Consider the following 14428-nt stretch of genomic DNA (forward strand, 5'->3'; position numbering starts at 1 on the left):
AAAAAAAGACAGCAAATGATTGGCATACTTGAGAGTTTGCCAATGGAATTATAAGTCTTATAACCTTGTTCTTGCTATTATAACTTAAGATTGTTTTAGTGAATACATTTTTATTTTAAACTGCAAATCTGATGCAGATTAACAGGAGATCTGGATAAATGAGACTCTACTGTAAATAATAAATTTCCAAAAATAAAATAAAGTATATGAATCAAAACTAAGTCAATCATGCGGGAAAATAGATGAAATATTACCTGAAAGTGATTGTTTGAAAACTGAAAGTTTCAAAAAATTTAAGCTGCTATTTTGTTTTTTATAGCTTTCAAGTCTCTTTTCAATTAAAACACATTACTGGATGCTATTCTGCACTTTTTTAGAAGATAAAATATATATTCTTAAAAAGGTTGAATTATAATGTTATATAGCCATTATTTAATGTTACAACTGTGTATCAAAGTTAAAACTTATGGCTTAGAAGTAATTGACCTTTAATTTTGAAAATTATCATTCTTGAGACAGTTTAATTTAAAAAGTGGGTTACTCAATGGGTTTCTAACTTGGATACCATATGGAGTATAATTACAACTTTACTAAAGTTATTCAATTTTTTACTTTTTTTTTTTTTTGAAATATCAAGTTGGAGACTTAAACTATGAACTTACCTAAGAGACCCCATGTTGTTTTATATTTTTCTAGGTTCTATACTAGAGCCTGCAGTTATTCCAATACAGTCAAACCTTGATATCTCGAACCTCCTTATCTTGAAACCCCTGATGTTTCGAAAAAAACATTTTCCCCGGCGTTTTATATAAAAACCTTTATGTATTTTCCATAGTTATCTCGAAATGTATTTTTTGAAACCCTTGATATGTCGAAATTTTAGCTCAAAAGCAAGTTTCAATTCTCATTTTTCTTTGGCAATTTTTGTAGTAAAATCTGTTCCAGGGACAAATGCTTAACGTTTTCATCCCTTTTCTTGGAAATTTTTTGAATAGGGGATTGGTGCAAGATAATAGTGCATCTCTCTCGAACATGTCCACTTTGAAGAAAGCGGGTCGATTTTTCATCCGTCAGTTTTCAAGCGAAAACGGAAAATGGGTTCCTCATTTTCATCATTCAGCTTTTTTAACTCCTACAAAACAGCTGCTGAGAACTTTTTGAATGTGAGGTTACTGGTTAAAGATAAAATTAGAATTTTTAAATTTTTAGGTGAAAAAACCAAGTTGAAATTATTGTTCATTTCAAAATCTCATCCTGTGCACTTTTAACAATTAAGAAATTTCAAATAAATTAATGGAATTGAAAATAATGAGATTAAAAATAACCACATTTTAATTGTCACTTATGCATCCAATTCATAGTTGTGAAGTTTGAAAGTTAAAAACCTTGATGTTAGAATGAAAAACTTACAGTATCATGTTTGAAGTTTCGCAACAAAGCAGTTTTTTGATTTGAATCCAAACTGTCTATACTTTGTAGAAACTGAGGGAGAAAACTGTTGTAGAAAGTGCTGAATTCAACTGATGCCATGTGATAAATAGTATTCACAATTTCTTCTTGCAACAAGTTATGTGACTTATGAATAAGTGTTTGTAATAGCACATTTAAAAACTGCTGCAACATCACCGTTTTAAAAAATCCCTGAAAATATATGAATGATTAAATTAGTAATCTGTAATAGGATATTTTTTCTTATTACTTGAATAATCATTGCAATAACTATTCATAATTACATTTTTTAATTTTAAAAGTACTCTCTGTGATATACACAGAGTAGTTTCAACAATAGTAATGTTTATTTATTAGTAACTAAAATAATAATTCAGGAAAAATTCTTGTAGCTACAACAATAGAGAAATTTACATTAAGCTGGTGAAGAATCAGAATAGCTTTTAAAAAATATAATAAACTAAAACTAACAAGACGTTTTTGATGAGTAAAGAGCAAATATAAGAATTGGCTCTCTGAAAAAAAATCAGAAACTTTTTTTTTATGATAGGATTTTTTTTTTCTTTTCTAGAAAATATAAAAAGCAGAGAATTACCATTTTTCTTCATTACAACATTAAAAAGCTATAAAGAAATAATTTAAGTTTTTATCAGAAAGTAGAAATTTGAAGCACCTACTTTGTGATACAATTTCCATTTTTCATTTAAGTTTTCCAAAGACATTAGATTTTGCTTGAATAAATTAATATCAGGCTGCAAAAAAGACTGCCCATATGCCTAAGAAAAAGATTGAAAGTTAAAAATCTAGTTATGCATAGTATTTACACTGATGAATGGTACTTAACTGATTAAACAGTTAATATAGTATATTACTAAAGGAATAGAGCAACTGTGCACTTTTATTCAGGGCTGTGGAGTCGGAGTCGGGGATTGATTTTGGAGTAAAGGAGTCGGAGTCGTTCGAAAACATGCCGACTCCGGGTTTCTTTTTTTTTCTTTAATTTTCACTGACTCTCCTTGCATTTTTAAAAAACTGACTACCAATTAATTTGATTACATGTATAAAGGCCTACTAATAAGAAAATAACTGTCATTGTGGCAACCAGCTGGCTTGATTGTTTATCAAACTTTCTGTAACAGCTACCAGTACCTACGCTGTCTCTTAGTTTGCTTATTTAACGGATAGCAACTGTCAGCAAACAGTTTTGTTGCCTAACATTTTCTAAGTAATCACTTTCAAATAAAAATAATAAAATCTTTTTTACCTCGATCTCAGTTATGAAATAGTAAAAGGAATGTACGTATCGCTTGAGCAAGTCAAGTGCTCAATCGCTCGAGCAGTTTTGTGAGGTGCTTAGTCAATTCAAAAAAGTATTGGCATGAAAGCGCAAATCCATTAGATCTGATAAAATTTAATTTTTTTTAAAATCTAAATACTGTACCTAAGAAAGCTTGGTTATCACTTTAAAGTACAAAATAAAATTAGTACATGATTTATTGGTTACAACACTCAACAATTATAGTTAATCCTAAAATCTTCATATTAAAGTTAATTCTGAAGCTGCCAATAAAATTAAAATTAAAAATTGAGCCAAGAAATGTTGGTATAGTAAAAGCTATTTGTACAAAGCTGTATACCTCCATATTTTGTGTAAAATTTGCTCCAGACGTACATGTACCCGACCTCTCTCCGCAGTATAGTGCAATGTTTTTGTTGAAATTTTTAAGGGGAAATTTAAGATTCATTACGGAAAACTACTGTGGAGACTTTTCAGAATTAAATTATTTCATATTTTATAAACTCTGAAATTAAGTTGAGGTGTCATCCGTGGGGTGGGGGGACTGCTCCCTCTCAAGAAAATTTTTTTGACTTTGCAAACAATTTTTTTTCTCCCAAAACTATTTCTCTCCCTCTTTGGCTTTCAAAATTTGAAAGCACAGGATTTGATCAATATCTATTTGTTAAACATTAAAGGGGAGCAAATTAATCCTTTTCATTTTTTTAAAAATGGCATTTTTAAGTAATCTTACTTTGGAAATCGCAACTATTGGAAAGTTTGATTTTCAAATTGAATTTCTGACGTTGTATGAAACTTAGGTTTACAATAAAATACAAAGCGAAAATTTCATAAAAAGGAACTTATCTTTCAATCTCTGTTTAATGGTTTTTCCCCCTTCATATAAGGGGGAGGGATTAAAAAAAATAAAAAAGTCTGAGTCGGACATTTCAAAATCCTGGAGTCGGAGTCTACCATTTTTCTTCCGACTCCGCAGCTCTGCTTTTAATAAGTTAATGATAAACATATTATTTGTCTGAAGTAAATTAAGAAAAGTATGAATGTTTCAGAGAAATATCAAACTTTAGTTTTATAAAACTTTAAAACCAATATTCCCCCCCCCCCTTTTTGTTTGCATAGTATTAATTATTTGCTGCACTATAAGAGATGAAATAACAGGGGTGGGGGAAGATAATGTGTTCAATATGAAAGTGCATAAGAGAAAAATGACAAATTTTAACAACACTTTCAATATTTCTGGGATGAAAGCACCCTAAATATTAAAAGAGTTAACTTGCGAAGTTGTGATGCTTAAAAAGGTCGCAAATAAAAAGATCCTAACTCCTTACCAGTTTAAAGCACATAATTTATACAAAATAAGTTTTTGAAAGAGTAAACATTTTTATGAATTGTCTGCCTGAAATCAAAATTGGATAACAAAAAAGGCAAGTAGTAAAAAAACACAATCACAATTAAAAAAGGATTTTTTTTTAAAGAAAATTCCCCTAATTTATCTATGTTTGTTGATTTGAACTCAACCAAACAAATTAATCAAAATATACACAGCATGTTGTCCTATCATTAAAAAAAATATTTAGAAACTTCTTTTAGGGTAGTTTTTGGATAATTCATTTTTTGTTTCTCTCAAATCTAAATATCAATCAATTTTTTGTTAGATTTCATTCTTAACATATTGAATAAAATGAGAATGAATTTCAATTAAGAAGTACATTTAAAAAAATTTCAATTAAAAATACAAGCCATAAAAGATAGTGATTTGCTAGCTTGAAATCACAATCTTGTATGGCGCATAACAATCTTTTTCCTGTTCTTTTAACTTTGAAAACATAAATCTCTTCATTTTCTCAAAAGAAATGATAATTAACAAACAAAACTTTTCCATTTTATTTACTAATAAATAATGAAAAAATAAATTCTTTCAAAACAGCATTAAATGCACTTGAAAAACAAAAGAAGACTTTGAACAATATTTACCTGATAACAAATTAGAAATGTGAGATATTTTTAGAAAAGTAGAAATAATTAAAATATACCTCCATCATTTTGGTGAAATGATGTTCATTTTCAATTTTTTCATTTCCTGATTCTCCAAGACTGTTCACCACATTCACTTTAAAAAAATATCGCCAATTATGAAGGAGAATTTTATGTAATAATTCAAAAAAGTGTGGTTTAACTTCTGATGATGCTCTCTGGAAACATTTTAAAAATCATTACAAAAATAAAACATCGGTCTAAATGAATATAAAAAGTTCAAAATATGGAATAAAAACAGTGCATCAAACAAAACAAGAACATATTTGAACAACTTAAAATTATTATTGCTTATACATATATCACTTGCCTATGAGAAAATTTCAAACAAAATTGCTTATTTAAGTATTGAACTGGAAGGTCTAAAGACAAAACCAGTGCATCAAACAAGACACTTAACTAGAGATGGAACAAAGCTCCAACCTAGCCGAATAGTGAGCCGATTTGGCCAATAACAATTTATGATGTAGAAATTCTTTTTGAAGTTATTATTAGATAAAATACTTTTTAAACATATAAACAATTGTACCTTGCAATAAAACATAGTAGAAATTTTAATAAATATAAAAGTGTGTGAGCATTGGATCAGAAACCATTCAGTAATTAATAAAATATTATATTTAATTTAAAAATTGATAGGAAATAAATAAGTTATACATTGTATTGCATTTAGTTAATTATGTGAACAGCTTAAGTTGTTTTACAATGAAGTTAAAAAGAAAAGTTAGGAGAAACTGTTTAATGAAACAAAACAGTTTACTTTTACAAAATAAATTTAAAAAGAAAAATGGAAACACAAAAGGCTGTATTCTAAAGCTTTGAAAAAACTTTTACTGGTTTACCTTATTACTGGCTTATTACCGTTTTACCGGCCTTAGTTCAGAGCAATTCCATTTGTAACAGAAAGACAGATTTTTTTTTTTATTTTTTATTTTTTTTTTAAAGTTTAAGTGATTACAGTGAAATTATTTTCATTTCAGCTGACTTTTTTTCCTCTATACTTCATTGTTAAAATATTTTTTTAAATGTTTTTTTTTTTTTGTTTGTTTGTTTATTTGGCGAAATATTTTAAATTGCAGTAAAAACCGCTTCACTCGCTAAATAGAGTTTTAAAGCAACAGTAAATCTAATTTAATGATTTGACGAAAAGTTTCATGTTCCAAAGAAACTTTAATAGTGTTTTTTTTTTCCCTTTGAAAAGGTGTGTATGCATTTTATACCAAGAAAAATGATCATTTTACATCAGAGGGTGGGGGGGCTCAATTTTTTTTATTCAACAGACTTCCAATAAATTTTTAGCACTTGCACTGCTGTATGGGTACTACTAGCAATGAATAAGTAAACATACTGAAAGTCCCCTACATTGTGGGGGGGGGGGTAGTTAAAGGTGGGAAGGAGGAGCCAAATTTTGTGGTTTTCGATTATATTTTAGAAACGGCAGGAAAAATGTGTTCAGAATAAAAGGAAAAGTTAACTAAATTTATTGTGAAATTGTTTTCATACATATATGTCACATTTCCAGTGCTTTTTTTAAGGTGTGTGTTCTTAAAAACCTATACTTTTCAAAAAAAAAAAGTTCTTTTTGTCTCAGAGTGCCAAGTAGGCACTCAAGGGATCTTGTGCAGCTCCAGCAATCATGTGACATGGAACTTGATGGTTCCGTATCTTGAAAATCCACTGACTGAACACTTGTGCAAATTCAAACCTGATACCAAAGAAATATGAAGTCTATGCCCAATCATCGTGATACACAGCTGACAAGCAATTAAAAACTATTAAGTTCTAGCATGTACTCAATTTCGTTATTCTTATTGAAATGAATCTGTGATGCTATAGCATGATAATGAAAATTTTGTAGCTGACCGGCAGCACCTTTTTATAATTATAGTTTTTATTACATCTTTACTAATCACATATTTTGAAAGTGTTTATATGGAATACGAACTGACAGTAACTGTAAGTCCCTACAAGTGACCTTCTGGTCACTTGTAGAAGAGCAATCTGTCAAAATCTTCAAGATTCCGTCAGGAGTAACATCCAATTCCGAGAGTTTTGGCACGAGTTGGTCATTCCTCCTTTCTCAAACCCCCAATCTGGTACTTCACCATTAAGTTCCTAGCTACAGGTTAACTTGGTGGTACGGCAGAGTTAGAGATCAGTCTTGATGATTGCAGCTACTTTGATAAATGATCTGTAAAGGAACTAACTCATTGAGAGACTTTTCTGTGGTTAGAGCACCGTACCGTGAGAGATACATATGGCCCCAGCAGCCTCAATGGATTCAGGGGAAGAAGAACTGTTGATACATATATTAGATACATAATGTATGATTTTAGAGTTCTAGTACATTTTGACAGCAGAATGTTGTGATCAGTTGGGGATTTGGCTATCAAGAGGACAACCAGGGGGACTTCCTCTCAAATGACAGCTACCGAAGGATTTTGCCACCATATGATGATAGCCGTCTTCGCAATATCAACGTCAATATTACCTAAAGCTCAGAGCATATTTGTCTCGTTTTTCAACAGCTTCATCATTATTGGATTTGTCAGCTGACTTATTGATAGTGGGACAGAAACCTTCCTGCTTGACCGTCGATTCAATTTTCTAACTGACATTGATGTCCATATGGTTTACATGGTCGTCTCTTTTTTCCTAACAGTTTTGTAAACTAGGTTTCCTCATTAACAACAAATTCAAATTTAATTAAATCAATGTCGTAATCAATTTCCTTAAACATTATGTATAGTGTTGACTTTCTGCACGTCCCCAGTCCACCAATTCATACTGCATATACGTAATTTTGCTAATCTTTGTCAGTAGTAAGGGGCTGTCCATAAATGATGTTACACTTTTTTTCAACATTTTTGACATCCTCCCCAATTTGCCACAAAGTACTTTTCATAAACTAATTTTTATAAAAATATTTGTATTAAAAAATGTTCAATGTCACACTTCTTACTTTTTCCTTCCCTCTTGTCACAATTTTACGCCCCCCCCCCCCTAAAACACCACAAATACTTCATTATTGTCCATCAGGATTGTTGGATTCATTGAAGAAAGAGGAAGTGAGAGATCCTTTTGGGGTCAATTTGAAATTTGTGAATGGCCAGTGTTCCATTTTTTGCCAAGAAAGTGAATGTTTGAAATTCTGTAACTTTTGATTGGTTGAATAAAATATAACAAAAAAACATATCAAATTGAAGGAAATTTAAAGTTCTACAATTGTGTCATTGACAATTTTCATGAATACTGACCTGGAGGCCCTAGGAGCAAATGTTTGACAAAAAGAGAGAATTTTTCCGAAAATCATTGGTTTTTCATAACATATACCCAGAAAATTATTGGAAATTTGACAAATATGTATGGAAACAGTTTCGTAGCAAGTTTATTTAGCTTGAATTTTTATTTTAAACACTTTTTTCCACCATTTCCAACATTTTCTCAAAAAACCCAAAATTTTCTTCCCCTCTCCCTCCCACCTTTAACTCACCCTCTAGGGGCGGGGACTTTTAGTATGTTTACTTACTAACTACCCTTAACAATGTTGTGAAGTCAAAAAATATTGCATATACCATGCACGCAACAATGTGTTCATTGACTAGACTAATATATAAGCCCAGGGCAGTTAAGAGGTTAAAAAATCAATCTAAAAAATTTATTGATTGATCATTTTGAAAAAAATCCGAAATGATGAGAAATACTTAATAAAACTTCTGATGGAAAATCAAACTACTCATTTAATTTTAAAAATCAAAATTAGAGAAGCAGATCAATGTGTCCCCGACGAGCCCAATAATTTGTATTTTATCAAAGCAAAAAGTATATCACATGCATTTTAATCAAACAAGTAAATAATGCAATTTATTTTAAATTATGCTTTGCATTTTGTAATTTATCTCTTAACTTTTTTATATTATTGTTACTTTTTGTAAAAATTGTTCATTTTAGGAAATAATTTTTTTTTTTTTTAAAGAATTCTACAAAAGAAAAACATAATCAAACACTTACAAAACAGCTACTTCATTGAATTACAACATCATGATAAAATATTTGATTCAAATAAATAAATAACAGAATTAAATACAACTCAAAAGGTGAACTTATAAACAAAATTAAACACTTTGATTTTCTTTTTAACATTTTGAAAGGTTTCGGGGAAAAGGTTTATAGTTCATATTGTCGCCTCAAAGCAACAGTATCTTACTGTTATTCCTGGGATTAGTTGTCTTGCTGTTGCTCTGAGGTGACGATCTATTTCTAAGAATAAATTAATAAATATTTTTAACTACAGAAAAGTCTCATACCTCAGCAATGAGGGGATATATTTGTTCTAAGCAAAGATTTATGGTACTAGGTAAAAAAGCTTTAAAATTTGAGCTGGGTTCTTGAATAACTTGCTGCAAAAGTTGCAAAAGCCTGGAAGAAAAAAAAAAGAATAGAAGTACATAATTTACTTTCAACATTTTAAAACTTTAAACAAGAAGCAACCTAAAAATTAATTTAATCATATCATTTGTGGCATTGTTCCACATTTTTTTTAATTAAAAAATAAATCTATTCTGAATTTAAGTAAAATATTGTTTTAGATTTCACAATTTTATTCCTTCAAATTTATTTTTCATTGTAATAATAACTTGGCATCAATATTTCCATTCTGATCATCTGCTGGTGCTGATTGGCACACGCAGAGTCTCTAGTTCTGCCAATATGCATCTGGCTGAAGTTAAGGGATTTTGAGTGGGAGTTTTGTGAGAGTCCTTCGAAAGAGAGGTTGTGTCTAGCGGTGCCGAAGTTTTTGGGGAAGGGTGTTCTTCAGGCTTCTGGTTTACATTTCAATTCTTACAGACAGCTTTTCTTAAAGGCAGCAGCTTCCACATTGATGAGCTAGAAATAAACGACGCCACTCTTACAGAGTCTGAGAGTCCTCTGCCTGTTATCTCATTCTCAAATGTATGAAGGAATTGAAAATGGCATTCGTCAACTAGAGTTTCTGGAACGCTTCCATCTTATGCCTGACAAATCACTGATAATCTTCTCTCTGATATTTGTGGGTATGTCAATACTGTTGCTATCGCTCCCATCCTCCCCCCCCCCCCATTCGAGAAATTATATATTTTTCAGATAGTTAGGCTCAACTCTTTAGCCGGAAAAATGTTCAAACCTTGTTTAATACCATGTTTTTTTTTCTTCAATTCCTTTAATTTTTAAATTATTTTTTGTAATTTGGAGCTCCAATTATAGCCTTTTCTGAATGGAAGAATAAATACAGTGAGAGGCTGGCTCCACATGGGCAGAAAATTGACAGGAACCGAAGGCAGAAATAAATATTATGAAGATTTTTCAAAACATGGTTTTACATTCAATGACAAGCGAAATATCTCGTAAGTTAGCAAATGGGCAATTTATTGTGAATTTTTGGTACGCTTCTTCAAAAAAATCCATTGAAATTAAGATATTGCCAAGTAAATAAAACACATCATTGGCTTTCATTGAAAGTTTCATCATAATCTAAAACAACACGACAACAAAATTAATCGACGATAAGAGCTACGTTATTTATTGCCAAGACTTTATAGTACACTTTATAGTACACTTTCTAGTATTTATTGCCAAGACTTATAGCCCACTTTATAGTACAACGCTACTGTATTATTTCTGGTAATAATGCTTTGTTATGAGGTTTTTTGCCAACACACGTCCATTACTCTTCCATTTATTTTATTAGTGAATGAAATCCAAGCCCCAGTAATAATAGGTCTCCTAATCCAAAGTATTACGGGGGCGTTGATTAAATATCAAAGATCCAATGATATTGTGCAGATTTTTCTGTTCAGATGGCGCTGTTCTTTTCGGCGTAGAATAATTCTGCCCAAGTGGAGTCCATGCTCTCCTGAAACTGAATAGAAACTGTTTACGTTTCTGCCTTATGTTTCTGTTTTACGGCGATGTGGACCCTCGCCCTGATTTGTAACTTTTAATGGTCATTAATTTTATCATTTACAGTATGTGTCGAACTTATAGGTCCACCCCTAAAATCGAAAGTTACGTTGGTAAAAAAGGATTTATATTGCGTTCAATGTACTATGTTATAGACTAAATTGCTTCATTCAATGTAAAATAATACATGAAGAGCATACAAATAATATGAATAATAAGTTAAGCAAAATTTCCATGAAACAGCTGTTCCAAAAAGATAGGTCCGTTGAGCCAAACATCAAACTAATGTTGAATTAATGAGAAATTTGTATCTTTTTTCTGAATAAGCTCTAAAATCCTATTCGGCATGGTTTCTACAAGTTTTTGTCTCAATTTTTGAGCATTCGGTTAAAATAGCCTTTTTCAAGTCTGCAACACTGTTGTACTGCATTCTGCCTGCATACACTGCTCTTGCCCCACGTGTTTTTTACCGGATTCAGGTTGGGGCTGCAAGGTGGCCAATCGATAACATGTACACCATTATCCAGAAACTCTTCGAAAGTGGGCTTTGCAGCGTGCACAGGAGTATTATCTTGTTAGAACATGAAGAATGGATCCCCGATGTACTCTGATTGTGGAAGAAAATATTGTTCAAGCAACTGTTGATAGCCTGCAACATTTGAACGATTGTCTACAAATGCTATATCTGTTTTTCCAGAACCTCCGAATCCGGCTCATACCATAATGGATCCACCACCAGTATGCCTGTTCAAGAATATCTGTCTATCGTTATGCAGATCATGCCAGTAATACTGCGAGCCATGCGGACCATCCAGGTTTAATTTCTTTTCATCACTAGCTGTGTTTACAACAAACTTTTCAACCCGGTAAATCCCCACTCTGCCTCCACAAACAACCGATTGAAAAATTCCCCGTTTCCATGTAAAAAGAGGTTCTCCCATTGTACCAGAGAAAGCTGTTTTTACCCAGCATCCTTAGCGGCTAGTAGACGAACTTGTTTCGCGTAATGCATTCTGGGTAAAAACACCGCTTTCACTCCAGAAGCTACTAAGAGGAGAAAGATTCCACATCAACCCCGGAAATAACCGGAATGCGGTGAAAAGCAGGTTTTTTCTGGGGTCGAAAGTGTCCATGGAAACGGCCCTACTGAATACCACACGATGCCAATCTTGTTTCCAGACCATCACTTCCTTTGCGAAATTCAATCTCTTTTCTTTGTGCTTTTTATTCAATTTTGGAGCCGCTTTCCTCTTCATGTAAACTAAATTGGCGAACTTCTTTACTACTCTATGGACTGTAGATTTTTGATATTGGAGGGTTTTGTTGCCTGCCTAAAGTGGATAAGCTTATATTTCCTGATTTTAAGCCTCTACGATAGTCCTTTGTCGGGGGTGTCACTTTTGGTGGGCAGTCAGATGTTTTTTGACTGCCATAAGCATTTCTAAGTCGCAAAAAATTGTTTACAACATTATGCGATCTATTTGAAAGCTTACCTATTTCTCTATTTGATTTTCCAAACTTTTTAAATAATTGAAGCATTTAAAAAGCTTGGAAAATCCAATCGAGAAATAGGTAAGCTTCAATTTCCCCTTGCTCAACCAGCAAAAGACTACAACGACGACCCATTTTGTTTGCTTACAACGTGATGCTTAAATCTGTTTAAATACCTCCACAGCAGTCAGCATAATCTTGCAGTAAGATTAAGCAACGAGATTTATGCAAATTTTCTGGAAATAAACGTGGTTAGAGCAAATTTTCTGAAAGTGAACCTATCTTTTCAAAATGGTCCAAAAATGAAAATTTGCATAAAATAAAAAGGAATTATTTATTTTTATGAAATTTCTTTATAAATAGTTATAACAATAACTAATTAACTATCTGTACCAAAAAAGTAATTCTTATTCTCAATTAAGAGTCGAAACTTTGAAAAATGCGGGTAGACCTATCATTTCCATATGCACTGCACAATGAGAACCATTTACAGGTAAGCCATTCCCTTTCCGTCAAGAACAAGACTAGTTAAGGCATGGTGTTTTCTGTGGGATGCTTTGTGTTACATTTACTTTATCATGAGCTATTTCATTTAACTATGAATAGCTTTGAATTTTGTTAAATTAAGGGGATAATGCATTGTATTAATTTCAACTTGTGATTTTCTCAAACATTGGACGTGACACTCAGGAATCTATTCACAAAGGCTTATTTGAATTTAGATTTTAATTCGTTGAATCTAATACTTTTCTGTATTTGTACATAAAAATTCAGTTTTCCTTAAAGTAATTTCTGTTTTTTTTTTCTAACTATGAACTTTTTTCACCCCCCCCCCCATCCCCATTTTTTCTTCTTTTTTTTATATGGATTTACACCAATACAATCACCTTTGTTCCGACCATCAAGCTAATAGATATGTATGTCCAAGACATTATATTCTAACTATATCATCCCTAACTTCCCTTCTTTCCCTGTCTCAAATTTTTACGTCTATTTTTGTATCAAGTTTTTATCAGATAGTATTCCTTTTAGGGAAAAAGAAAGAAAAGGAAAAAATTACCATAATGAGGTTATTTAAAAACTTTTGTAAATTCTGATGAGAGAAAATTGGACATTTTTAAAACATATTCTAAATGCCAAAATGATTATCTATATAATTTGAGATGCAATATTTACAGTGTTTTTTAAGAATGTCTAACCAGCACACAAAGTTAGTTTTAGTAAGGCCGCTGAGAGACTACTTGGCAATATCTGTGAAATTGCAAAGTTTGAAACAATATGAAATCCTTAGAATAAAATTTATAGCTGATTGAATAACATGAAGCGAATCATATTCAAAAATAAATACAACAATATTTTTTTTAAAAAGAAGCTTACTTTTCAATAACTTTACAACCAGAAGCTTCATTTAAGGTAAACTTCATTAATTGGTTTCTATAAAACAGACAAAAGCAAATGAAAGTTTTAATTAAAAAATATCCTGATGCACATCAAATAGTAAACAATTTAAAATCACTTATTTATATATATTTTTTTTCAAATTTTAACACTAGAATTACAGTGCATGCATAATCAAAGGACAGATATATTTGATTCTGATGGTAGAGGTAAATATTTAATAACTGTCGTATTTTTTTTTTTTGAACATATTTTTGCTTAAAAGTTTTTTATTTTACATTAAACCTTCTTTTTTTATTCAAAAATGTTCTACATTTGATTCTCGACGACAAAGCTGAAGTAGAACTTATTCTTCAAACCAGCCTAGAATCAATTTCTGCATGAAGAATGGAACATTTATCTTCATATTAGTTTTATCATAAGCAATATTGGATTACAAAACATAAAGGAAAACTTGTAAATTTTTATAATGTGAATAATTAGCAATAAAATTTAACAATTGTTAAAAAACTGAAAAGGATTATGAGCTATTGAACAGGGTGCGCCTCTGGCACGGACTCCTGTCTTAAAAGCTGTTATGAGAAAAGTAAAGTCATTTATTACTTTAAAAAATGTATTGGTCAACAATGAGGCAAATTGGTAGTGCATCACTTAATGTAATTAGCATACTAAATGCAAAAATGTAATTACTCAATGAGTAGTAATACAGTGAAACCCTGATTTTAAGTTTTCTATCGGACCAGTGATAAACGTTCTAGGCAGAAAAAAATTTACCCTTATCCCATAAAGTAGTGGAAAAAATGTGCAATTTTTACTAGC

At 31.2% G+C, this 14428-nt stretch overlaps 1 protein-coding gene across 1 annotated transcript in view; it reads right to left on the minus strand.

Moving 5' to 3' along the window:
- Positions 1-14428, minus strand: part of LOC129222125 (exportin-6-like) — a 64528-nt gene that overhangs the window by 2401 nt on the left and 47699 nt on the right. The window contains 5 exon segments of the mRNA XM_054856574.1: positions 1411-1641; positions 2127-2225; positions 4780-4938; positions 9088-9199; positions 13589-13645. Of these exon segments, the coding sequence (XP_054712549.1) occupies positions 1411-1641; positions 2127-2225; positions 4780-4938; positions 9088-9199; positions 13589-13645 (658 nt within the window).

This window comes from Uloborus diversus, chromosome 5 (genome assembly GCF_026930045.1).
Source record: "Uloborus diversus isolate 005 chromosome 5, Udiv.v.3.1, whole genome shotgun sequence".
In the NCBI taxonomy this organism is placed as follows: domain Eukaryota; kingdom Metazoa; phylum Arthropoda; class Arachnida; order Araneae; family Uloboridae; genus Uloborus; species Uloborus diversus.